At 49.0% G+C, this 27,300-nt stretch overlaps 1 protein-coding gene across 2 annotated transcripts in view; it reads right to left on the bottom strand.

The window, feature by feature from the left end:
* Tbc1d22a (TBC1 domain family member 22A) overlaps positions 1-26,084 on the bottom strand; it is a 306,168-nt gene extending 280,084 nt beyond the window's left edge. Inside the window, exons 1-4 of one of the 2 annotated variants that reach the window (XM_006986078.4) lie at positions 25,851-26,075; positions 6,668-6,724; positions 5,585-5,919; positions 2,447-2,623 (exon numbers count right to left, since the gene is read on the bottom strand). In XM_006986078.4, coding sequence (XP_006986140.2) covers positions 2,447-2,623; positions 5,585-5,919; positions 6,668-6,724; positions 25,851-25,912 — 631 coding nt within the window. In that variant the 5' untranslated portion in view covers positions 25,913-26,075. Of the gene's footprint in view, positions 1-2,446; positions 2,624-5,584; positions 5,920-6,667; positions 6,725-25,850 lie in introns of both variants that reach the window. The other variant, XM_076556523.1, reaches the window with a different exon arrangement.
* Positions 26,085-27,300: the final 1,216 nt, after the last annotated feature.

The raw sequence follows: 27,300 nt of genomic DNA, 5'->3' as shown, positions 1-27,300 counted from the left end.
CTCCTGCACATTCATCAGGCTCCATCACAGAACCTGAGCAGCTAACTAGCAGCCCCTGTGCAGAAAAGCATGGGTGCATGGTGTGCTGAAAAGGTAGAAATATGATTCCAGCTTCAACTAGGAGATTTTGCTCCTTTCATATGAGCAACCCTGATTTCCTATTTTGGTGACAGAAACTTCCACCCACCTAGCTCTATGACAAACCTAAAATGCCACCCTGTCTGTAGTCTCCTCCCCACCCCAGGTGAGAATTGCTCTATAGAAACCATCATCAAAGTAGCAGGTGCCTTCAAGAGCTCTTGCCTCATCTCTACAAGGTCCTGGGCTGTAATAACAGAAAAGCAGTGGTAGCCTCCATGCCCATCAGTAAAGGGCTTGTGAAATAAATAAAGTATGGGGCACCCAAAGAGTGGCATCTGGCTCTCCATGTGCTACTCTGTAAATACAGATACATTCAAAAGGTGAGGTGTGGACCAGCATGTCCGTCTGGGTGGATGCAGAAAAAGCCCTGCAGAAATGCACAGCCTCCAAGGCACCCCCAGACTGCTGCCTAGGTTCTCAGATGAGAGGAAAGGGTGAGAAAATCACACATCCCAATGTGATGCTCCTGCTGAGCATCATTCACCTGGACCTAATCACAAGGAAGACTCAGACCCACAGAAACAGAGGGACATCTGACAAATAACTGCCTGCACACCTGGAATGTGTCAGAGTCAAAGCACGCAAAGGAGGAGAACCAGCATTCCAGACTCACAGAGACTTTAGAGCAGGGAGGACTGTGGGGAGGGTGCCATCGAGCTCTGGACTGTGGACGGGAAGCGGGAGAGGTAAGGAACAGTCTTGGGTACACCTGGGAAATGTGAACACACAGAGCGCACAAGGAACACAGCACTGTGTCAGGGCTACGCTTCCTTACACTGAATAAACTGACTACCTGTGCTCTGGGGAAGTATACAGCAAAGCCCTGGGGAAGGGTTCTCCAACTGACTCTCATTTGGTTCTGCAAACACACGCACAGCACAGGGAACAGTGAATGGGCAAAAGGCAGACAACGGGCGAAGCTGGGTGACGTGTACAGAAACGGTTTGTACTATCCTTGAGACGCTCCCTAAGGATACAATTACATAAAACTGTTTGAAGCAATGTCCACAGGCCACCTCTGACAGGGGGCTCCTGAACAGGGAAGGCATTTCACTCTTCATCCTCTTGTGCTTTGTAATTTTGTAAGATATGCATGTGCTACTTTTTTTTTCCTAAACATAATTAAAAACCAGGTGTGGTGGCACACTCCTTTAATCCCAGCACTCAGGAGGCAGAGGCAGACTGTGCAAGTTCAATGTCAGCCTAATCAACATCATCAGTTCTAGGACAGCCACAACTATGTAGAGAGACCCTATCTCAAAAACAAAACAAAAAAGTTATTAATCTAAGAAGAAAAAAATCCACTGTGTGGACTTCAAGATCTAAGGATCCAGCCAGGACATCCTCCCTACAGCTTCCCAAACCCATGCGTGGGTCAGTTCCCTGCAGCCAATTTACAGGCCCCAATCGCCACCTCCTGGTCAAGATGGGCATTGCACCTCCCTGCTCTCTCAGCCTTCAAAGCGCTGCTCTGACTGACACACTACCTGCTCAATTTTTTTTTTCTCTGCTGAGTGATCTCATGGCCAAGGCGACCTCCCAGCCCTCAGAAAATTCAAAGACCTAGTAAACACCTATCATTGAGTTCATTCAGCAAATCTAGGCTATGAAAATGAAAGGACAAATATGCAGATGGCAGTTCCACCACAAGTGTCCTGGAAGTCTAGCCGGTGTCCACACAAGTATTACAGGGGACCCAGGAAATCACAACGATTCACCATGATGACCATCATCTCTCTGCGGGGCCCACCTGGGCCTTACCTGTCACACCTACGCCATCCCTAGCCCCAGGTCTGCAAAGTATGGAGTCGGTAGTTCAGGATGGTAGTCACCCCACCTCACTCCCCAGAGGTCAGACAACCCACAGCCCATGAAGGACAGAGATAACTACCTGCCCGGCCTCTACAGGATCCCCCTGAGGACCACAGCAGGAAAAGTATTCTGCAGCATTAAGGAAAAAGGATGGCCAGGTGGTGATGGCCCTCACCTTCAGTCCCAGCACTCAAGAGGCAGAGGCCAGCCTGGTCTACAGAGCTAGTTCCAGAGCAACCAGGGCTACACAGAGAAACCCTGTCTCGAAAAAACAAAAACAAAAATAAAAAAGGAAAGGAAGCTGCCGAAAGTATATAGTATATAGTAGGAAACTGTATTGGGACTAGGTCAGCAAACATGTCTAAAGAAGTAAGCAGCCCAACAACCAGCATCTTCGGGACTCGATGTCATGCAAACACACACAGAGTGTGTGCAACCTGTAATGACACCTTTGGTCTTCTAAGAAAGAGACAAGACACCCTCAGGGACTCACCGAGGTCTGTGTTGGGGCCGGCAAGCAGCTGTTTGAACTTGTCCAGCCGAGAGGCCTCTCTCTTACTCAGGGCTGAGCTACCAAGGGCATGTGGGTCAGATGTCCCACTCAGTGAAACAGTCGCCGAGTGGGGGAGAGACTGGGACCGCTGCAGAGGGACCGAGTCACTGGTGCTGTCTAGAAAGGGTAGAAGAACAGAGGTAAGGTTAGTGCCCATCATACCACCCACTGGCCCTTTGTGAACGCCATCAGGTCACAGCTTTCCCTCTCCTGCCATCCAGCACTAAACACTAACTCCCTGACAGAGTACTGTTCACAGTAAAACAGACACACCTGCATATGATCACATAGGACAGCCAGGAAAGCCCAGACCACTCCTCTGACTGCTAGCTCTAGCTCCCACCCAGCAGCCTCAACTTCCAGAAGGCACAAACCAGCGTACAGTCAAAAATGAGCCACAGGGGAGATGTAAATTCAACATGCTGCTGTCTACCTTAGGCAGGGGCAAGAACCCCACCTCTGCCTGCATCCATGCTGCTCCACTCCCCAGTCAGGATGGGAGGCCATACAGGCAGCCTCGGAACAAGACAAGAAGCTCCTGGGCAGAATCTGGCCCAAGGGTTAGCCTGAGGACCTCTGCTTCCACCCTTACCTGCAGGCAGCATCAGGAATAAACCCTACCCATCAGCAAGAGCAGGAGAGCAGACTGGCATGGGGAAGAGTCTGTGCACATGTGTGTGATGCACGTATGTATACATGCATGTAGAAGCTGAGTTCTACAGCAGGTGTCTTCAAGCCCTACACCTCATTTTTGGAGGCAGGGTCTTTCACTGGGCATGAAGCTCACTGATTTAGCTAGACTGACTGGCCAGCAAGCCCCAGGAATCCTCCATTATCTATATATTCTAGCATCCAAGGCCGTAGTGGTTTAAATAGGAATGGCCCCTATAGGCTCATATATTTGAATACTTAGGGAGTGGAGCTACTTGACAGGTATGGCCTTTTTGGAGTAGCTGTGGCCTTGCTGTAAGACATGTGTCCCTGAGGGTGGGCTTTGGGGTTTCAAATGCTCAAGGCAGGCCCAGTGTCTCTCTCTTCCTGCTGCCTATGGATCTAGATGTAAATCTCTCAGCTACTTATCCAGCACCATGTCTGGCTGCATGCCACCATGCTTCCCCTCCATGAATATAGGCAGGCCCCAGTTAAATGCTTTCTTTTATAAGAGTTGCTGTGGAGCCAGGTGTTGGCAGTACATGCCTTTAATCCCAGCACTAAGGAGGCAGAGCTAGGTGGATCTCTGTGAGTTTGTGAGGCTAATCTCATCTACAGAGTGAGATCCAGGACAGGCACCAAAACTACACAGAGAAATCCTGTCTCAAAAAACCAAAAAAAAAAAAAAAGAGTTGCTGTGGTCATGGCATCTCTTCATAGCAAAAGAACATTGCCTAAGGCAGAGGCCATAAGAAAACATGTCATGGAGGCAGAATCACCCACAGCTGTCTGGGAGGAATAGGAGGAAGTGGCTAGAATCTGGGGTGAGGATCCAGATTCCTCATATGAGGAAATATCAACAGCCCACAGGTAACAGGGGCTAAACAAGCCCTGGGCAGAGAAAGAGGATCACATCTTCTCCACACATCCCTATAGCTCCAAGAACCAATGTAACCAACTCCAGCACAGGATTCCCTGGCCTCACCAATGGGAGTGTGGGGGATGTTCAGCCTCTACCAGGGCACTGTAGAAATTTGAGCTGCATCCCTACCATAACTACCATGTTCAGTGACACACCCTGCTCCAGCTCTAACACACACTGTCCAAGATACCGCCACATGTTCCCTGGCAACAGACTCTCTGGATGAGAATCCCTGGTCTCTGCAGTAGCCAGCATTAACAGCAGGGACTCTGGAGTCACAGAGCCTGGGTTTAATCCCCCAGGCCCACCTCGTAAGCAGTTCAGGGCCTTCTTGGTGCCTCGGCTGTAGAAGAACAACATAACTCCCTCCTAGAAGCCTGAGGAGTTTAAAGAATGTATCACAAAGGGGCTGGCTATGGTACTAGCCACACAGTGAACACTCACAACATGCTATTATTATTAAGTGCTCAAAAAAAAATCTCTCCTAGAAAGCAAACACAGGATGCTCAAGCCAAGATTTGTGGAGGACACAGCAATGAGATCAGAGCCACTTCTCCAGTAACATGACTTCCTGAGAACTAGTTAGTCACTTTACTTTTGCCGGAGAGGCTGCCACAATGTGACACACCACAGCTCCATCATCATCTACCTGCTCTGAGTTTGCTTCTGGCCAGGACCTCCAGCCAGACACCATGTAGTCCTGCCCACTCTCAGCTCCTACATCTGATGTGCTGAGGGCCGTCACACGCAACAGCAGGGCCCGAGATGCTCTACCCAGCCTTGGCGGCTTGAAAAGTTGTGGCTCCCGAGCACAGCAGTGAGCAAAAGAATCCAGGGTCCCTGCCAACCCTTGAAGGCCACCACTAGAGGGCACCCTGCCCAGACTGAGCAGACAGGAGGTGGGAGGGAGCAATCTCCAGCAGAACTCTCAGAGAACAGAAAAGCCACTGCAGTTCCTGGGTAAACTCGGTCATTCTAAATTCATTACAAATGAAATAAAGGCAGCTTCTCACCTGAAGAAACTAACATTTTAGCACATCAACTCCCAGAAGGCAGTTCTGAAAACCATGCTAGGTCCAAAGCCCCTTTCTGAACCTAGCAGGGGGCCTTAGGCTACTGTGGATCTGCTCTCTCCTCGGTAAATGAGAGGAAAGCGCCCTCACCCAGGAGAGGCATGCTTGGGCGCTCTTGGCTCCTTTCTGAAGGAGTCCAGGATCTGCCATCTCCTGTGCTCCCCCATGGCCCTCTCTTGGGCCTGTACATAAGCCACAAGCCTTAACATTCCCTCTGTAGGCAAGACGCCCTCGGCTCCACAGACAAAGAAAAGCACATCCAGACCGCATGGGCAATGAGGCTGTTGGCTAGTCCTGGGAGTGCCACAGCCACATGAAAGATGACCCTACAGGTTCTCATGGCCCAGAGGCCTGCTGCAAACAGACACACACACACAGCCTTCCTTATTCCAGTCCAGTCCTTCCTTGGCTCTACTGTCCCTTCATCTCTACCTGAAGAACAAGGAGTGTGGCTCTCACTGACAGACTTCACCAGGCGGAGGTCACCACTCGGAGCCACAGGAGGCTCGGCTATGGGCTGAGGCTCTGGCTCTGGCATCTCCTTCTGTGAAGGCTGGCTCTGCCTCTGGCTGTGGTTGCGCAGGACACGGTGAGCTGTCTCCATGACCACCTCAGAGTTCAGGCTCTCTGTCGCCATGGCCAGGAGTTCATCATCATCTTCGCCCGCATCCCAAGCGTCACTGGTATTACTCTCAAACTCCTGGAAGGTGCTGACCCTCTTGGCCTTCACTGGGGTGGTGGGCACCTTGGGCGTGGACTTGAGCAAGCTACAAAGCAAAGGCATCTTTACTGTGCACACTCAGCCAAAAGAGAATCCCCAGTGAGAGGACATTTCATCTAGATGAGGGTGCCAAGAAAAGCACAATGTGCAGGCATCAAAACAGGACTCGGCACTGAGCGGGCTGCATGATGGGGGAGCGGGGTGCATTTCAGGAGCGAGCCACTAAGCAGCATAGAACTACAGAGCAATGGTACCAAGGCTAGAGAGCACATTCTTACACTCCCTCCATCTCAGCAAGCTCAGGGGCAGCAGCAGAGGGGTCCGGGGCAAGAGGACCCTGCAGAGAGCAGGGCCTTTGTAGACACACACAGAGATGGTTTATTTACAGGGCGTCCCTCCAAGCATCACCATGCAGACCATCAGCCCCGGTGTGAGTGAGGAAGTGTGACAGACAGGTGCCGCCCTGCAGGCCACACCAGCACTGCACTAAGCCCAACAGTGGGAGGAGCCAAGACCAGGACAGCGAGAGGGCAGCACAGAGGACCGCTTCACACAAGCTGTAAGGGCAGTCTGGAGCCACACTGCCCTCAATCCAAAAGTGCCAGCTCTCTGCCCTCTGCAAGATACTATGACCCGAAGGCCCTGTGTCCCATTGCCCGGCTGCAGGGTAAACTATGCACAGACAGCAAAGTTGCACAAAGCAAGTGCCTGAGCCATCTGCTGACTGAGAGAACATTTTCCCTCCCTCAGAAGCTCAATGAGCCGGCAGAAGCGGGACACTGACTGCCACTTACGTGCCGTGTAAGAGCGGATCAAAAGGTGGGTGCTGGGCTCCATACACATGCTGGATGCTAAGAAAACAAGGAAAGACAAAATTAGCTTGTTTTTTCCAGTTCTACTGAGAGCCCCACACTGAATCAAGAAAGGCGCCAGCCCCTAGGCCACATGCCCAGGAGAAGCCACATTCTATCAGCAGCTAAATGTCTAGCCACCCAGGGCTAAGGGCCAGCCCAGTGATGAATGGCCCAACATAGGCCCACACCCCCACAAACAGGCTGGACATTCAGGCCCTTTCTGAGAGCAGGAAGCATGGCTCTCCTCCCTTCAGGGAAGCCTCCTCAGGAGCCCTCTCAGACCACTGGGAACAGTCGAGTCCATGAGCCACTGCTCACAAATGTGTCTTACAAGCACAGCTTGAGCTCACAAGGTAACTTCACTGGGAACTTCCCCCAGGTGCTGCTCTGTCTGATTACCCAAATATGAACAAAAATTTTGTAAAGATTTAATCGATTTAGAAAGAAATGAAGGCTGTAACTTTTCCCACAAAACCAGACAGGCTCAGAAAGCACCTCAGCTCCTCCCATTCAGGCATGTCCCAGAACAGAGGTGAGGCGAGGCCTGGACATCTCTGTCACTTCTCGGCATGAGAAGTCACGAGAATGAAGCCACCTCTGAAGACTGGTACAGCAGGAGATGAAAAGTGGGTCTGTGATGGCTGCCCCGAGCTAGGGGTCTAAGCTAACCATGTCCTTTCACTTCCAGGTACAGGAAACAAACAAATCCCTATTCATCAGAGCCCCTGCCATCAGATATCCTGACTGGTATAGTCCCAAGGCAGACATGACATCTGAGGTTTTGACACAAGACCCTGATGGAGAAAGACATGTGCACAGAGAAACATGAAGACCAATCTCGGTAAACATGTGCATGTTTTGTGTTGTGTTTTAATGAAATCCTGGGACCACAGATGGCTCAGCTGCTAATGGGGCTTCTGACAAGCCTGACAACCTAGGTTCAGTCCCTGAGTTCAATCATGCACATGGTGGAAGGAGAGAACTGATTCCCAGAGTTGTTCTCTCATCTCCATCCAAGCAATGTAACACATGCATATATAGGTGCCTGTGCGTGCACACATGCAAACACATGCGCGCGCGCACACACACATAAATGTAGTATTTTTTAAGTTAAAAGATATTTTTATTTTTTAATTTTTTTCATACAACATACTTTGATCATATTCTTCCCCTCCCCCAGCTCTTTCCCACCACTCTCTCTCAAAAAAAAAAAGAAAAATCAAAACAACAACAAAACAGTAAGACAAAAATACTAAACCAAAACAAAAAGTGCACAAAACCATGGAGTTCATTTTGTGTTGGCCAACTGCTCCTGCGCATGGGTCCTGCCCTGAATGTGGTTGACGTGCCCAGTCTGCATTGGAGAAAACAGACTGTCCCTTTCCTGGCAGGTACCAGCTGCAGACAGTTTCTTGGCTAAGTCCACTGCCTCTCTCAGTGCTAGAATTTTGTCTGGTTTGAACTGTGCAAGTCTTGGGCCTGCTTTCAGTGTCTGTGAGTTCATGTGTATCGGTCCTGTTGTGTCTGGAAGATGCTGCTTCCTGGGAGGCATCCACCACCTCTAGCTCTTATAATCCTTCTGCCTCCTCTTCTGCACAGATCCTGAGCTTTGAGGGGAAGGGTTTGGTAAAGCCATCCCACTCAGGGCTGAGCTCTCCAAGTCTCTCAGTCTCTGCACATCGTCCAGTGCTGATTTTCGTCTCTGTGCTGATTCCCATCTACTACAAGAAAAAGCTTATAAAACATTGTTTAATTAAATCCTGGGGTTGGAGAGATGGATCATCAGTTAAAGAGGACATACAACTCTTGCAGAGGACACAAATTCAATTCCAAGCACCCACATTGGGCAGCTTAAAGCTACCTATATCCCCATCCCCAAAGAACCAGATGCCTTTTTCTGGCCTCCATGGGCACCTGCACACATCCCTACACAGTCACACACATAAACATATTAAAAGTAAAAAAAAAGAAAAGAAACAATTAGGATCACTAAAACACCTCAGTGGATAAACTGTTTGCCCCTAATCATGACAAAGTAAGTTCAATCCCCAGGACCCACATAGTAGAAGGAAAATTCATACAAGTTGTCCTCTAACTTCTACCTGAATGCTGTGGCGCGGACACACACACACACACACACACACACACACACACACACACACACACACACATACACACAAATAAAATGTAATAAGATTATTTAAAATAATAATAAAAATAAATCTTTTTAAAAAATTAAATCCTGGCCGGGCAGTGGTGGCACACACCTTTAATCCCAGCACTTGGGAGGCAAAGGCAGACGGATCTCTGATTTCGAGGCCAGCCTGGGCTACAGAGTGAGTTCCAGGACAGCAAAGAACTAAACAGAGAAACCTAGTCTTGAAAAAAAAATAATAATTAGTTAAATCCTGACCTTCCTGACTCTGAAATGGGCTGTGAAGTCGTCCCCATACTATTACTTCCCTCTCCTGAGTTTACTTAAATCATGTATTTACCTTCAGATGTGTGATTCGATGTGCAAAGAGACTAGAAGAAGCACATGTAAATGTAAAAGCCTACTAGGAGGTTGAGAGTGTTCGGACTTCCCTACACATGCCTCTGCAACTCCTTGTAAATCTTAATTATTTCAACATTAAACGTTTTAACCACCACAGGGATAGAATGAGTGCCGGCTACCTCATCTCTGGCCTGTGCCACCTCCCTGGACAGTATCACTTCTAATTTCACACTGTGCTGCCATATGGCTACAACATAATGAGTTTACCCAAGGCTGACTGTGAAACACAGAGCTGATTTAAAATTGTTTGTGGTTACAAGGACAGCAATAACACCTCTGGAGAGGAATGCCTACACACCACTTGATAACCTCCTGAGGACTAATCCAGCAGTACGAATGCCCTGGGCATAAGGCACGCACTTAAAGAGGTTTGGCCACGCTGCCAAAGGACAGTCAAATAGTTCCCTTTCCCCCAGCAAGGCCTGGCAGATGGCTAGACCCCACTAACTGGACAGAAGGAAAGCGATCTCCATGCTGGCTCCATGCCTCAGATGTTGTTCACTGTACCTCTTCTTTTTGTAAACTATTCATATCCTGTGTCCATCTGCCAACAAGAGTTCCCCTCTTACTGATTTGCAAGGTGAGAATTCCTTCTCTGTTATTCATGCAGTATGGCCAGTGAAATAGCAGTCTACCGAAGATGTCCATGTACAGGACCCGCGAGTGTATTTCCCTTTCCAGTACAGCTGTCACTTTGTCATTACACAGTTGGCAGGGAACTTTTAAAAAGGCAATTGGCTGCCGGGCAGTGGTGGCACACACCTTTAATCCCAGCAGAGGCAGAGGCAGGCGAGTCTCTGTGAGTTCGAGCCCAGCCTGGTCTACAGAGTGGGTTCCAGGAAAGGCTCCAAAACCCTGTCTTGGGAGAGGGGGCAGAGGGGCAACACCACTGTTTGCATAACCTCTCCTCACTGGCTTAAGGACACCTTTAAGACAAGCTAAAATATGGCAGTGTTCTGTTTTCAGCTTATTTGTATGCTTATTTATATCTAGTGTTTGCTTTTGTAACCTAAAAATTGTAATGGAATTTAACAAACACTTTTTTTGGACAGCACCTATATGATCAGACAGAAGAGAGGCAAAAATAGGCACAATATCATCCAGCCCAAAGTGTTCAAGTCCTCACAGTGTGCCAATGAAAGCGAGCAGCAGCCTGGTGTTACAACACCCTGTGCTTATTCCTATGGGAACACAGCATGGATTTCCCTTGAAAAGGTCACACATGACAGAGGGGCAGGCAGAAAATTCCTGACAGATGGAGCTGAGGAGTGGCTCAGTGGTTAAAGCACTTGCCACGCAAGCAAGCAAAAGGACAGGAGTTTGAACCCCCAGGACCCATGTAAATAGCAGATGGGTAAGTCAGCATGGCAGCTAACCGGTAACTCCAACCTCAGGAGGTAGAGACAGAGAAAACCTGGAGTAAACTGGCTATCAGGACCAGTGGTAGCACACCATCCAGTTGTGGTTGACTGACAGACCTTGCCTCAATGGAAAGTGGAGAGCAATGGAGGAAGACTTGCACTTTAAGTGGGTAAGTACAGTTACACGGATTTGAAATAGGTGAATGCAGTCACACGGGATATTACAGGGGTGAATGCAGTCACACGGGATATGACAGGGGTGAGTGCAGTCACACGGGATATGACAGGGGTGAGTGCAGTCACACGGGATATGAAATGCATGAATGCAGTAACATGAGATATGAAAGGCGTGAATGCAGTCACATAGGATATGAAAGGGGTGAGTGCAATCTGTAGCCAGAAGTTTTCCTGTGTCTTGGCTGGCCAGCAGTCAGGACAAATCTCTCCCACTCGAGTTCCCCAAGTAAGTATACTGAGGCTTATATTAATTATAACTGCTTGGCCATTAGGCTTAGTATTGACTAGCTCTTACACTTAAACTCAGCCCATTTCTGTTCATCTGTATGTTGCCACATTTTCTGTGGCTTTAGCTGTGTGCCATTACATGCTGCTCCTGGACTTGGGCTGGTGTCTCCTGACTTCAGCCTTCCTCTTTCTCCTTGTCTGCTCACTCTGCCTATACTTCCTGCCTGGCCAATCAGTGTTTTATTAAACCAGTGTACAAGGGCATTATCCCACAGCATTTCCCCTTTTCTGTTTAATTAAAAAGGAAGGTTTGAACTTTAACATAGTAAAATATATTTTATTTGTGCTGAAATGTGGTGATTTTTTTTGTATGTTAATAAATAAAGTTTGCCTGTAGATCAGAGGAAATAGCAAGCCATTAACACAAAAGTCAGGCAGTGGTAGCACATGCCCTTAATCCGATCACTTGGCAAACAGGGTATATTCAAGGCCATACTAGGGAATAGAGCCAAGCATGGTAACACATTAAAGAATTCCAGTACCAACCATAGAGACCTGGAGGTCTGTACAGACAGGCAGTGACAAGGAAGTGAGGTAGCTGAACTAAGAGCAAGGCAATAAAGGTGCGGGTAGACAGGAAGTAGCTCACTTTTGGGAGCTGCAGAGCTGGTGAGGTAAGGCTGGTTGATGGCTCTCACTATTTCCCTGATCTCTAAGACTTTCACCCCTATATTTGGCTCCATGTTTTTTATTTAATAAGACCGCTTAGAAATTCGTCTACAGCAGTCACACGGGATATGAAAGGGGTGAGTGCAGTCACATGGAATATAAAGGGGAGAATACTTCTTGCTGAATCTTCACTAATACACCACAGCTTCCACCTGACTAGATTTTCTCTCTTCAACCCCAGACAATACTCTACAAAGAGACCCAAACTAGTCACAAGAAGTCCCATGAATACCCATCTCAGCTCACCCATCACAACTGGCAGCCTATAGCATCCACTGATCACAGTAAGACAAGAAAGTGAAGAGCCTTATTTCAGCCCCAACCTTTGAATGCTCTAGTAACTCCTAGAACACCCTGGGACAAGAATCAAGCTCCCACAGCCCTGTGCACTCCCTGAATGTCTGACTACAGAACCCTGGAGAATCAGATGTGCGCTGTATGTCACAGGTGAGAAAAATCTATATAGCTCCTGAGATCATGCACAACCTGGAGTGTCCTTTCGCCAAACCTTACAGAGATGTCCTAACACTGGTGCAGAGTTCTCAGGATGAAGAGACAAAAAGTCCCAGGTTCCAGTTCCAGCATCAACACTTACTGGCTGGTAAAGCTTGAAGCAAGTCAACTCTCTGGGCTTTGGTTACCCTTCCTGGGAGCCGAAATGAGAATTTGCGCAGGGTGCGGGTGTGGATCGGTGGCAGGGTGTGCTTGCCAGTGCAAAGCCTGGCATCCAAACAGAAACAAAGCACACGCTGTGGCCAGGACAGCCACAGTGGTAGCACTGTGTACACAGAACGTGACCCACATGGAGCACCTGTCACTACTGCCAATCTATCTTGACTCCAACATTCACACGCTTCTTCTTATTCCCCAATATATTCATATTCAAAACAGTAGGCAGCTTGGCCTGCAGGGCACTATTTGCATGTCATTTTCATAAAAGTCTCTGCAGCATTATCAAAGACTTCAGGCCTTTCCCTCCCAGCAGAGCAGGAAACTCATTAATTCTTCATAGGCAAACCACTTGTGTTTATTGAGTAGAAAATGTTCCAACAAAGTTCAAGCTCAGACTTAAAGGAGCCTCGTTTTTATCTTATTAAAATTGCATTTATTTGGTCTAGCATTGCTAAAAAAGAAAGACTTCACCAAAGCTACTGAAAAGCAGTGGCATGTGACATGCATACTTACCTCAGATAAGGAAACCTTTCTGTAAAGAACATTCATGGCTGGGAGTGTGCTGCAGAGGTATGTGTGCAGGATGATCCCCGATCACTCCCTCCCCCCCAAAAAAAAAAAACATAAATCTGCTTTCAAGTAAATTATACATCTTTTAAAACTCTGCAGTAACCCAGGACACTAGGGGTTCTTTGTGAAAAGGACACGAGATATAATGCCATGTCCTGACACAGAGCCACAGAAAACTCGGTGCAAATACATAAGGAAAGAAGCTAGGCAAAGTTTGTGATACTAAAAAGAAAAAGCAAAGAAATCTTAGCAGGGTTGGGCATGAGAGCTAGGGTTCCCTGTGTGCTGTGCCAGCACTCCACCGCTGAGACACACCCCCAGCACACTCACAACCAAGATGCTAAGGAAGTGATGAAGCACCTGCCCAGCATGCAGCAGGCTCCAGGCTCTGTCTCCTGGATGCTCATTATCAACTAAGGAATGGATGCAAAGAAGGCAAAGTATGTGCGTGTATACACATAATAGGTACCAGCCACAACAGAAAGATGCACTAACCACAATGAGAACTAACCACAATGAGATAATCTATCCATGTACAGTTAATGTATAACACGTGTAACTAGTAAGTGTTCATGTAAAACACTGTCATTTTTCCATGTGTACATGAATGCAAAAATTCCTACCGCGTGTGTCTTAGTTGTTTTCTACTGTTGTGATAAACACCATAACCAAAAGTAACTTGGGGAGGAAAGGGTTTATTTCATCTTTTGCCTCCAGGTAACAACCCATCACTGAGGACAGTGAGGGCAGGAACCTGGAGACAGGAACTGATGCAAAGGCCATGGCGGAGCACTGCTTACGGCCTTGTTCCTCGTGGCTTGCTTAGCCTCCTTTCTTATAGCACCCAAGGCTCTCCAGTCCAGGGATGGCACCGCCCACAGTAAGCTGGGCCTCCCCACATCAATCACCACTCAAGAAAATGCACCACAGGCTTGCTCACAGGTCAGTCTGCTGAGGAAATGTTCTCAATTGAGGTTCCCTCTTTCAAAATGCCTCTGGCTTGTGTCAAGGTGACATAAAACCAGCCAGTACAGCATGCGTGAGAATGAAAGCGGAGCTCAGAACAGTGGCTATCTAAAAGCAAGCAGAAGGAACTGGATACAAGGAGAAAACTCAGCAACCGTCGCTGTATGTGATGCTTCTTCTTGGGCTGGAGAGGACACTCATATGCTCTAAGTACTGTAGCAGCCTACAGAGTTCTTTTCTATCTCTAACCAGTCTTTTAATGAAAAAAGCTCCAAGGACACAAGAGACAGACTCTCTTATGGGACTGCCTCACTGAACCAGAAGGGTCAAAGCAGAGTACTCAGTGACGCAGGTCATACAGAGCTGGAGAAAAGAAAGCTCAGCATGACAAGCAGCCAACAAGCAGAAGGGCCCAAAGTCTATCACATGGTGAACAGGGGACCACAGTGGCTTGTCCATATAAGGGAATATCAGGTCATAAAACAAATGAACCAGGTATGTGCTACATCCCTAGAATCCTAGCAATCAGGAAGCTAAGGTAGGGTGTTGTAGCACATTATTTTAAGATGTGTTACTTTTGTGTATGTTGCATTTGTTTAACTTTGTGAAGCTGTGTTACTGTGCCTGTCTAAAACATCTGATGGTCTAATAAAGAACTAACCAATAGCAAAGCAAGAGAAAGGATAGGCGGGGCTGTCAGGCAGAGAGAATATATAGAGGGAGAAATCTGGGAGCAGAGATCTAGGAGCCAGAGGAGGAGGACTTCAGGGGCCAGCCACCTAGCTACACAATCAGCAATGGAGTAAGAATAAGATTTACATAAGTAAAAGAACGGGAAAAGCCCAGAGGCAAAAGGTAGATGTGATAATTTAAGTTAAAGAAAGCTGGCAAGCAACAAACCAAGCTAAGGTCAGGCATTTATAATTAAGAATAAGCCTTTGTGTGTGATTTATTTGGGAGCTGAGTGGCAGGAGCAAAGAGCAAAAACAATAACAGTAGGGGATCTTAGTTCAAGGTCATCCTGTGCTACAAGTGGTCCCCAACTTACAATGGCTCAACACAATTTCCAAACTTCACTTTCCAATACAACACTTTAACTGTGATCTTTCCCAGGCTCACAATATGTGTGAGATCCAACACCTTTCTCAATAGTGAGCAGCAGCACTGAGGCACGGTTCCCAGCCAGCCCTACAGCAAGACCAGAAATCGTGATGCTGTGCAGTGCACTACACCTCTAGGCTAGGAGGTCTGGAAGGCTACAGTGCTGTGTGCACTTTCAGCTTACAGCAGGGCACCAGGATGTAACCCCACTGTAAAATGAAAAACACCTCAACTGTCTCATGCTATAGCATAGACTAGCCTTAAAAATATGCAAAGCAAAAAGAGGTCAAGCAGGACTCAAGAGGCTGAGACAGGAGAGTGGCAGGTCAAACCCAGTCTGGGACACACAGTGAGGCCCTGTCTCAAACAAACAAAAAGCAGTCAAGACGTGCTGTATGATTACAGTACATGAAATGTTTAGAGATTCACTACAGAGACAGAGTGGATTACTGGTTTCCAGGGAAAGGGGTGCAAAGTAAGGCATAATGAGATATGGCTTCGCTTTCTGGCAAAGAAAGTATTCTAATATTAATTGTGGTCATAACTACATAATTCTGAATATGCTTTCTAGGATCCTGAATGTGTGGGCTGGCATGATGGCTCCTTGAGTAAGAGTGTAGACCTGAGTTTGAATCCTAGAACCTACAAGGTGGAAGGAGATCAGATGTCCAAACTTTGTCCTCTATACTTCACAGGTGTGTTGTGGTATACCTACCTGTGCGCATGTGCACACACACACACACATTTGTTTACGTTGTGGACATTTTAAATGGGTGAACTGTATGGTATGCAAATGATATCACTATAAAGAAGGAAGGAGGAATGAGTCATGACGATGTTACCACAAGCCAAAAAAAAAAAAAAAAAAAAAAAAAAAAAAAAAAAAAAACACTCAGAGTGCTTCACATGAATAGAACAGAAACTTTATATCCACCCACCCAAAGTGGAAAAAGAAAACTTAAAAAGGACTCCTTGGTTACCAGAATGCACTGAGGGGCCATTAGTTATGCTCTGTTGTCCACCCTGCATATAGCATGACGATCTCAGAACAAAGCAAGCAGAAGGGCTCCCCTGAGTACCGAAGAGCAAGTGAAGTACATCACTGAGGCCACAGGTCGCAGGCCTGTTACAGAGCACAGCTCTCACTCAGATGGAAGCAGGGCAAACTAGACAGAAGGTAGTAGATCACAGGGTGAGCCAGGGAAGGGCAGCAGGGAGATGCCCAAGGAACAGTGCCCTGGAGCAGATGCCTCATGGCCCCTAGCAGGCTGGATTAAATTTATCTTTTTCAGCACAAGGGAACTCCATTCAAATGTCAGCCCAATAAAGAAAAAGAACCAGGAGATGGTGGTGTACGCCTTTAATCTCAGCATTCAGGAAGCAGAGGCAAGTGGATCTCTGTAAATTCGAGGCCAGCCTGGTCTAGAAGAGAGTTCCAGGACAGCCAAAGCTGTTACACAGATAAAGGGATGGATGGATGGGGGGTGGGGGAGAATGGAGGGATGGAGAGATGGAGAGAGAGAGAGAGAGAGAGAGAGAGAGAGAGGAAGAGGAAGGAAGGAAGGAAGGGAGGGAGGGAGGGAGGGAGGGAGGAAGGAAGGAAGGAAGGAAGGAAGGAAGGAAGGAAGGAAAAGAAAGAAAGAAAGAAAGAAAGAAAGAAAGAAAGAAAGAAAGAAAGAAAGAAAGAAAGAAAGAAAGAAAGAAAGAAAGAAAGAAAGAAAGCCAGGCAGTGGTAGCACACACCTTTGACCTCAGCTCTCAGGAAGCAGAGAGAAGCAGGTGGATCTCTAAGTTAGAGGACAGCCTGGTTTACAGGGCAAGTTCCAGGACACCAAGGACTACACAGAAAAACTCTGCCTTGAGAAAAACAAAAACAAAAATCAGCTGGAGAAGGAGAAATGAGAGGGCAAGGATGGGTAGGAAGTGATAAAATAGCCCAAGAATCAGAGGTAGCTGGTTCCCAAGAATCTAGGGAGCTGGGGTAGCACAGGGCAGGCTGGAGACACTGAGGAAATGGCCAATAGAGAAAGAAGGGCCCTGAGGTGCATGCCACCTTAGGGCTTTGGCCAAAGCAGTCTTTACCAGTCAGGAAAGAAAAACATCAAGCTCCCTAGCATGGCCTTCACTTGAGGGGCACCATAAATACTGTCTGCTCTGCCTGGACCAGCTCACTGAAATCATTCATCAAATAACACATATTAGCAGCACCCAATGCTAGCATCAAAGGAGGCAAGAAACAAGTGACATCCCTGTTGTTGGGTTGCTTCACAGGGTGGACAATCCATTAGGTCATAGCACAAAGAAGAGTCAAGGAAGAATTCAGTCACAAGATCACAGGTTCTAACACGAAGACCGTTCCCCTGACTGGGAAAGGGGGCTGTCCTTGTGAAGCAGGCAGTGTGAATGTAGAGAAAGATAGCAGATCAGGGCATGATGGGCAATCCTGTGATTGGCTGAGATGCATTCTCAGAGGGTGAATCCTAGAATGGGCAAGTACCTCCAGGAGGTGCTAGGGGACAGAACCAGTGCTTCACGTGAGGTAGAGAAGGGCTCTAAGTTGAATGTGCATACCTAGAAGGGTCCAGCCAGCTCACAGAGGACCAACAGCCCTGGGCCAGGGTTCTGTTTCCTCACTGCAACCCACGCAGGGAGAGTAAATAGCACATGTGAGGGACTCGCTGTAAGGCCAGGCTCAGCCCTCACTGTCTCTCCAGTCACATCATCCTCAGCCCTGATGCTCAGTGCATGAGAGAATCCACAGCTGTGCCCTGTTGTGACATTCAGTGCTGGGAGGGAAGGGGGGAGGCGGAACTTCCACACTATCCCAAGAAAAGAGGAAACAGCATGTCAGAAAGGGAGAACAGAAAGGCTGGGGTACTCACAACAGAAGTCCCTAGCACGAGCCACAGGAATGAGAAGAACAGTGGTCCCACTCTCTTGGATCCTGTGACATCTCTGCCTGTCGTCTGCAATATCAACACCAGGATGAGCCTGGAAGAAGCTGCTTGTCTAATCCGGCAACCGTAGAGACACAGTCAAATGCAGCCGAGCAGCTCAAGGGGCTGTGTTCTCTGGGCTCTGAGGAGCCCAGCACACCCTAAAAGCTCTGAGAAGCTGGTGGGAGTCCAAGCTACCCCTGGAAGGACCAGTTCCAGTGGGCTGGGGTGAGTCAGCTTTCTTCGAGATGCACAGCTAGAGGATTAGGTGGGGATGAGATGCACAGCCGTGTGCTGTGACAGTTGGGGCACAGAGTAGACAGAGACTCCTCCAGACTCTGCTTACAAGCCAAACAGCTCTGAGCAAGTGACATGGCTTTATTTAGTCTGCTTCATCTGTAAAGGGGAAAACCGCAGTCTCCTCCCCAACCAACTGCTATGAGGACTGGACCAAGACAAGAACTCATTAAACACTCCCACAGCCTGGCCACCAGCTCTGGGCACAGTACAGGCACAGCATGGACCCCCTGCTCTAAGGATGAGTTTTAGGGATCTATCCCTAGATTCCACACTACAAGGACATGATCAACCACTGCTGCTCCTGAGGCCAAGAGACTTTCCCCACATCCCACTTTTGTGTGTTGTCCTTGTAGCCCCCTTGCTGGCAGAAAGCTTGGTCCCAGATGCTGGACACCCTGTCACAGAAGGACCTGCAGGGCTGCACGTGGCAGGTACTGGGAAGTGAGGGATCACCAGCGGACGGGGGCACTAGCCACAGGAACAGGAAGGTCATTCTCTGGCCCAGGATCATGGCATTTTACCATGGCCCTTGTCCTGCTAGAGCATGGAGATCTGGGGAAGAGAGTCCTCACATCGCCACACTCCTCTTTTTCCCTGGACACAGCAGGGAGCTGAGAGTCCACTTGCTGCCCTCATGGTCTATAAACCACATAAAAAATAACACCAGAGCAAAACATTACCAGGCTTTTGTTGCTGCGACTGGTGGAGAGAGGTGCCAGGGCCTCACATATGCCAACCCAGGCAAATGTTCTACCTGTGAGCAACACCCTAGCACAAGGGGTTTTTTTTCTTAATTTTGTCTTCATTTAAAATTAATTCCAGTATCAATTTGCTATATTAAACGTGCAAGGGAAAATATGACTCACATTTATTTTCAAAACGTTGCTGATGAAATGAGACATTTGACATGGCAACATGAAGTTCTCACTGAGGGGTAGGAAAAAGAATTACATACACAGTAGAACTACTTGCTAGTGCCTCCAGAGCCCCCAGTCACATGGGGAACCCTCCACATATCAACAGGGACTTCAAGAGAAACCTGCTCCCCTAAACACAGTCCCCATGGGCTCCATGGCTTCCGCATGGGGATGCAAACTCCAAGGCTTCGAAGATGCTGAGAAGCAGGCATGTGGGTACCAACCAGGTGAATAGCATTTCAAAGCCACAAGTCAGGAGACAGGTCTCTAAGAACACAGGGCAACAAGGACAAGAGAAGCAGGGCCTGTTTAATGCCAGGGCCGGACTAGCGGGACACATGACAGGGGAGTCCCTACTCACTTCCAGCACCTGGGAATGAAAGTACTTTGCAGAGGCTGGCTACCCAGCACCTTTGAAGGCTAACCACAATAATCCACCCCACAGTCAAGAGCAGAACTCTGCTGAAGGAGGTGCTGGGGGCCACCTGCAGTTCCTCCCTACCAGATATCCTCAGCACACTCCATACAGAGACTAGAAGTTAGAATGTGGTCCTGAGTGTAGCAGACTACAGTCTAGATGTGGGCCAGCAGCATTCTATGCAGGAAGCTCAAGGGAAGAATCATTTCCTGCTCATTCTAGCTATGGGCAGAATTCAGTCTTGCAGTTAGAGGACCAACAATCCCATTCTCAGCAGAACACTGCTCCAGGCTTCTCAAGGCCACACCACATTCCTTGGCATCTGGTTGCATCCTCCCTGTGCAAAGCCAACAGCTGTGGACCAAGTTCCACTCATGCTGATTCCTTCCAACCATTTTCAAGAGTTCACGTGGTTACACTGGGCCCACCACATAGGCCAGAACTAACCCCTAGTCAAGGCCATCTGATTGACATGCTGACTCCCCTGTGACATGTAACATGGCTTATTTACAGGTTCTAAGGATGGGGACACAGACCTGTGCCCCAGGCCACAGGCTGGTGATCATGCCCACCCCTGACATCCAGGCCATCAGTGAATGTACAAGTTCCGTTTGAGAGCCTTGACCCTGTCCACTCCTCCCCAACAGCCTCCGCCCTTGTCCTCACTGCCTGCCTGCTTCCTCTTGCCCACTCTGCAAGGCTGCGCAGTAGTGTTGCTGTCCACCGTGCCCTGTTGAATGACCTTCAATATCTTCTCCACAGCCTTCAAATGCCTCCAACGCCTTGACAGCCTGGGGTGCTTGGGCTACTCTAATCCCTTCCCAGCCACAGCTGTCCCCTGCACCCCACCCTCCATCTCTGAGGGGCAGCCTGGCTCCTTCACCACTTCCAGTCCCAACTTAGACAGAATATCTTCAGAAGGGGTGTGATCATTTCCCCCTGTAGGAGTCAGGTATTCTCCCAACATGCCCAAATTATGACCTTTATGACCTTCACAGAACTTCGGTCACTATGCATATTCATGTGTGCACTGGCCCTTACCCTGCTGGCCTCCATGGGCCATATCTGCCTGTCCAGCATTCAGTCTCTGGCGTGTCAAAGGTGCTCATACACGTCTGAATGGCTCCATTATGCCAGCACCCCTCCCACTTCAGCTGGGACTCAAACAGATCTATTGAGCGGTCTCATTTCCTCACACTCCTCAAGGTCCCAATAGTAGGGCTGAAAGCTCTCCTGGCCACAGCACTGCGGCTGCACCTCTGCCCCAGCCTTACCCCAAGAACGAAGGACCTCACCATAGATGAGCACTTCCAAATACCATCCTTACCCAGCACTATGCATGCCCTACTGTCAGCAGGACTCAGCGTCAAGCAGAGCCGTGCTAAAACACTAAGCATCAGCTCCACACTGAAAGACTGCCTCTGTTCGCAAAGCCGATGTGTGGGGGTTTTTCTTGGCATTTAAAGTTAAGTGTGGCAGGAATTCCAACTGTGAGGTTGGCAGGGAACAACAGCTCTTCGGGAGTCAACTGAGTCACGGGCTCCAGAGAGAAGAGGCCCACGAGAGGCAAGGACCCAGGCCTTCTGATTCGTATCCCTGCCTACTGCCTTTCCCTCTTAAATGATACCACTCCTGCCCCTCACCTCAAAGTGTCCCAAGAGCCTCCTACCTGGTCTCCCTGTTTACACCCCCTCTGTCTGTGTCTCTCTTCCTTAAAGCAATCAAAGCAGCCCTGTTTCACAGAGGCCTGCCCCCACCACACAGCTACTCAAGCCCTCCCAAGGCTCTACACCCACTCCGAAGGAAAGAGTAATAGTCCACAGCTTCCTTTGACCACGTAACCCTGTCCTCCCCCTCAGCTCCAGCCACCTTGGTTCCTTACTCCTGTCCTCTCATGCCAGCCCCATTGGAGGAGCAGAGATCTGTACTCAGAAGGCACCTTCTCAGTGAGAGGTCCCCAGCCACTGTTTCGCCGGGAGACCCTCCCTCCACTCCTGGCTCTAAGCTACCCGCCCTTCTTTCCTGCAGTCTTTGATGCTGGCTGCCACCTTCCAACAGTCAGTGGTGCTCGATGGACAGAGCACAGATCTTGGTCAGTTTTATAGCTGGCAAGTAGCATGAGTTAAATGAAAATTAACTGAATGAATAACTAATTTGTCACGCTCTCAGGAAGTGCAAGAGATCTCTCTTTCTGTGTCTCTGTCTCTCTTTAATCTGAAAGAATGGAGCTAGGCTGTGTTAGGCAGTTTTATGTCACTTAACACAAGCTAAAGTTATCTGAAAGAAGGGAATCTCAATTGAGAAAATGCCTCTATAAAATTTGGCTGAAGGGCATTTTGTTTGTTAGTTTGTTTGTTTTTCAATACAGGATTTCTCTGTGTAACAGTCCTGGCAGTCCTAGAACTCGATTTGTAAATCAGGCTGTCCTTGAATTCACAGAGCTCCACCTGCCTCTGCCTCCCGAGTGCTGGGTTTAAAGGAGTTCAACACCACGTCCAGCTTATAGGGCATTTTCTTAATTAGTAATTAAAGGGGCAGGGCCTAGCCCATTGTGGTGATGCCACCTAGGGCTGGTGGCCCTGGGTTCTATAAGAAAGCAGGCTGAGCAAGGCATAGGGAACAAGCCGGTAAGCAGTGTCCTTCCTTGGTCTCTGCATCAGCTTGTGCCTCCAGGTTCCTGGCCAGTTGGAGTTCCTGTCCTGACTTCCTTTGATGATGAACAGTGATATAAAGTGTAAGCCAAATAAACCCTTTCCTCCCCAATTTGCATTTTGGTCATAGTGTTTTATCGCAGCAATAGAAACCCTAACTGAGACATGGGTCAAGCAAATTTTCCCTTGGCTGTCATGGCCACCTGACCTAATGTAGCCCCCTCCCATTACAGATACAGAAACTAATGGCTCCAAGAATGGCATACATTGGAGACTACCACACAGATCACAGGAAGAGATGCTAAAACCCATTCAGCTCCTTAGCCTCCTGGTAGAAGGTATAGTCTTTCTGTATGTGAGCTCATCCAGAAAGGGGAATTCTAAGAAAGACTCGGTCAAATACACATCCAAAGACCAGGAAGTGCACATAACAGAAGGTCTTACAGGAAGGTCATCTCTCATGCAACTCTCTTTGCCAAATCTTTTTCTCACTCCAGGCTAATGTGGAAGACAGCTGGGATCAACCACCATTTCTCAATCTTTATCAATGAAGATGAGAGGGGAGTTACTTCCTAAACAGGCAGAGCTCGTGGCCTAATGAAGAAGCCAGTACATGAAAGGGTGCCTGAGTCCCAGCTGCAGAGGAACAGGCAAGGCATTAAGGAAGCAGGCTGCAGATGAAGTGTGAAGAGTGAAAAGAGGGAAGGAACATTCCAAAAGGAGGGGAGGAGCATTCCCGTCAGCTAAACGAACATGAAAATGGAAAGCCAGTACAGCACAGGATGTGGAAGACCCTAGAGCCGAAGCCCATCAGCACTGCTAAAGGCACAGCTCCAAAAACGAATGAGCAGGAGATGGGGCTAGAAAGCTGAGCAGCAGCCAGGTTATAAAGGTGTGAGATAGCACAAAGAAACATCTGTGTGTGACATGCATTTCTAGAGAAACAGTCAGCCTTGGTGAGTGTTGCCTAGAGGACAAAGCCACATTTTGCAAATGACAAATCCATGGTAGACCAAATATTGGTGGAGCAAGTCCTTGCTGGAACTCCATCCACCATCTGCACACAAAGCTCCCTTCACTGTCGGGAACGCTGAGGTAAGAAGATTATGTGGTCTCCTCCCAGAGCTTCCCTGGTGGCAGACAACAAGCATGAGGCCCACCCGAAAGAGCAGGTAAGACCCCTGCACTAGACAGGTGAAAAACCAGAATGTGGGCACCGAACAAGTCAGGAAGGAATGAGGCACACCTTTGCACACTCTCCTTCTGGAAGACGCCCAGACTGCCGCCCAAAACAGGAACACTGCCACAGGGGAGGGCTACATGGCAGAAGAGCATGACAAAGGCTGCACAGGCTCTCTGCTGGGCCCAGAGAATCGAGAAAGAGCTATCAATCTGTCACCCCTGTCCTGTCCTCAGCAGCAGCCTCTAGCGAGTCACAAGATTCCCCATCAAATCTGTGACATGGGAGCTGTTCTCAAAAGGACCTGATATGACGCAACAGGGCAAGAAAGTCAAGCGGAAAGAAGTCTGTCTTTGGTAACGTGGGGTCATGCTGAAAAGACTGGAATTGTATTAGTTTCCTATGGCAAACGACCATAAAGAGAGTATCCTAAAGAGGTAGAAATGCATTCCCTCTTGGGCCATGAAAGCAAGGTGTCAGCAGACTGCGCGTGTGTGTGGTCTGTGAGAAACATTTCCGTCCACTTCTAGCTCTTGAAGGTTGCCAGCCCTCCCTGGCTTTGACTTGTAAATACATCACTCCAGTCTCTGCTTCCATCTTTGCAAGGTCATCTTCCTTCTCTCTCGGTGTCGAAAGTTCCACCTCTTAAGGGACCCAGAGACTGAATCGGGGCCTCCCAATTGTGGTATGATCTTCTCTTAGCTCAATGATATCTACAAAGACCCTGCTTCCAAGCAAGGTCACAGTCACAGTTCCACAAGTACAAGTATTAGGGACGACACTGTTTGACACAATGCAAAGACAAACTACCATGCCAGGTGTAGTGACACCCACCTGTATCCTCAGGAGACTGGGGCAGGAGGATCAGAAGTTCAAAGCCAGCCTACACTATAAAAGAGACCCTATCTCAAAACATGCATGCGTATGCGTACACGTACACACACACACACACACACACACACACACACACGAGACAGTCTTTGATGGAAAGGGTCATTGACTTCTGTAACTCCACTCAGCAACTCCATTACTTTTATATCTCAGTTGACTCTTAACAAGTTACCATTCACACTTAAGGAAAACCAAAGCCTCAAGATGCCACATGGCACTTTTTTATCTGGACAGTAGGCTCTTCATGTCTGCCCCTGTGACAGTAGGATCTCCTACTCACTATTATTCCAGTATCTTCCACTCATCTCAAAACTACGGCACTGGTTTTCATAACAGTTCTTAACTGTGTGAGCAAGCCCAGTCCTGGTACAGTAAAAATGCAGTGTCTGGGCACCTCAGAGGACTTCGTCCATCTTCCAAGTCTCTGTGGCCCTTCAGTCAATAACCCCTGCTAACTCCCAACCACTATGAAAGTACATTTTATAGCTCAATGCAGTGAATGTCAAAGATTACAACCTTCACATTCACACAATGGGGTCTCTTATGAAGCAGAGGAGCGCGGCCTATTTTCTGTGCTAATGAATGGTTCTATTTAAGTTACTTCAATGTCAAAATCTTAAGGGCTGGAGAGATGGATACCATCACAATCTGAAATGTCAGTGTCTCAGACTTTGGTTTGGGAACAGCATAAACTATGTTTGAAATCCTGAGATGTGCTTGTCTGAAACACCGTCTAGTCGGTGGCTGAGTTGACCTTAGGTATTTTCCGTGCACGGTCTCTTCATGACCTAAGGCCTAGAGAGGCGTCAGGCTATAGTCAATCACAGAAGGACTTTGGAGCGCTACGGCTTCCAGACTGCACCCAGGTATTATTTGCTGTCAAGAGATTGGAGTCAGCCAGAAGGTAGGAACACAGACATTCACAAGGCGCTTCCACGCAGAAAGCAAAAGCACCAGCCCACTAGTGAGACGAGAAAGCCAATCAAGTGGTCAAACCATCACACACTCCCCGACAGGCGCTGCCTCTCCCCGACCAGTTTCCTGACTCCACCAAACTCTCCAGGGCATGACCCGCGTCAGTTCCTTCCAGCTTCCCCAGGGAGCCAAGGAGTTTCGCAGAAGAGAACCTGCCAGGCTCTGGAGACACTTGGGGCAGCTCCTCGTCCTCCTCGCTCCTAGATGTGGCCACTGTCACCTCCCAGACCCCACGCCCCCACTGCCGACCCCCACACCCCCACCCCAAGCCCCTCACAACGCCCAACAGTCTCCTCGGAGCCCATGTTCCCCCCTGCCCTTTGGAGCCCAGGTTCCCCTCCCCAGACTCCTACTCCACCCGCTGTCCATCAGGACAGCACAGCCACCTGACCTCTGACCCCTGACCCCGACCCGGCCCTCCCCGTCACACCCACCTGCCCGGGACCTTGCTGTTGCTGCGCTTCCAGAACTGCTTCCTGACCCCGTCGCTGGCCATGGCCCCTCCTCATCCCTCAGATCCGCAACTCTGACACCCGAGCGCTGCCGGTCCAACCCCGGCGGCCCTCTACTGTGCCCCGGTGGCCCCTCAGCGATCCCAGGACTCCCGAGCGTAGACCCTAGAGGCGCTTCCGCCTCCGTCCGGAAGTTGTGACTCGGAGCTCCCGGAAGTCCCGCCTTCGTCGCGGCTGATGCGCTTGATGCCATGAGAAGGCGACGCTGGGGAGTGCGCGTGGCAGTTGCGCAGTCCTGCGAGCGGAGTCTGTGGGTTGCGGGTGTTGGGGCTGCACTGGGAACGATCCGGCTGTGCAGCGCCGGGTGAGGCTGCAGGATGTCTGCCTCCGACCCCGGGGCGGGCTACCGGCCATGAACTCCGGAGCCACGTGAGTCTGGGGTCCCAGTCTGCATTGACCCGGGATCAGTAAACGCGGCACCGTGAGGTGAAGGAAGCAACTACCACCGGAGCACTTCTGAGGCGATGGGGCGGCTCTGCCCGGCTTCAGCTGAAGAACGAATAGGCAGGAAGAATCAGTCATCCTGGCAGTGCTCGTGCGCTTCAAACTAAGTCCGAAGTAAAGTGTGCTTTAATTGTGAGATACATGCAGGACCCAAAAGCTTAGCGTGGAAATATTAATTTTTTAATTTCATATTGAATGGTACTTTATTTATATTGGGTTCCGCAGAATAGATTTTTTTTTAAATTTACTTTCACGTTTCTTTTTGCAGTGTAACGTAGCTACCCAGAAAGTTTGAAATTACTTACGTGGTTGGTGTTAAATTTCTATGGTCTTAGACTCGAGGCTGAGGGGTGAGAGGCTGACGTGTCAGGCTGGATTAGTATGACAATGGTAGTGGCGACCTTCCCGTTGCCTTTTAACACCCCCGCCCCTGCCCACCCCCACCACGCTCCCTGTTAGCGATGGAACTCCAGGCCCAAGGGCTCTACCACTGGGCAGCATATCCAGCACTGCTGTCTCTCACACTTTTTCTCCTTTGATGTGGCCTCCCTATTTAACCCAGGCCCTGACTGTATTCTCAAACACCCAGACTTTTAAACATAATGACAAGTGGTGTTTGTTGATTTAGCGTCTGATGGATGCAAGAAATCACACGAAAGCATTGTGTATGCATTAGCCCAGGTGTATGCCAGACCTGTCCTCAGTACTCAGAGCAGGGCGAACGGCTCAGCATTGTACCCATTCTTTAAGAGTAAAGCCAGCCGGGTGGCGGCGGTGGTGGTGGTGGTGGTGGTGGCGGCGGCGGCGGCGGCGGCGGCGGCGCAGGCCTTTAATCCCAGCACTTGGGAGTCAGAGCCAGGCAGATCTTTATGAGTTTGAGGCCAGCCTGGTCTACAGAGCGAGATCCAGGACAGGCACCAAAACTACA

This window comes from Peromyscus maniculatus, chromosome 20 (assembly GCF_049852395.1).
Source record: "Peromyscus maniculatus bairdii isolate BWxNUB_F1_BW_parent chromosome 20, HU_Pman_BW_mat_3.1, whole genome shotgun sequence".
Lineage (NCBI taxonomy): Eukaryota > Metazoa > Chordata > Mammalia > Rodentia > Cricetidae > Peromyscus > Peromyscus maniculatus.
Note: the sequence above shows the minus strand (reverse complement) of the source record. Positions and strands in the feature narration are given on the sequence as shown.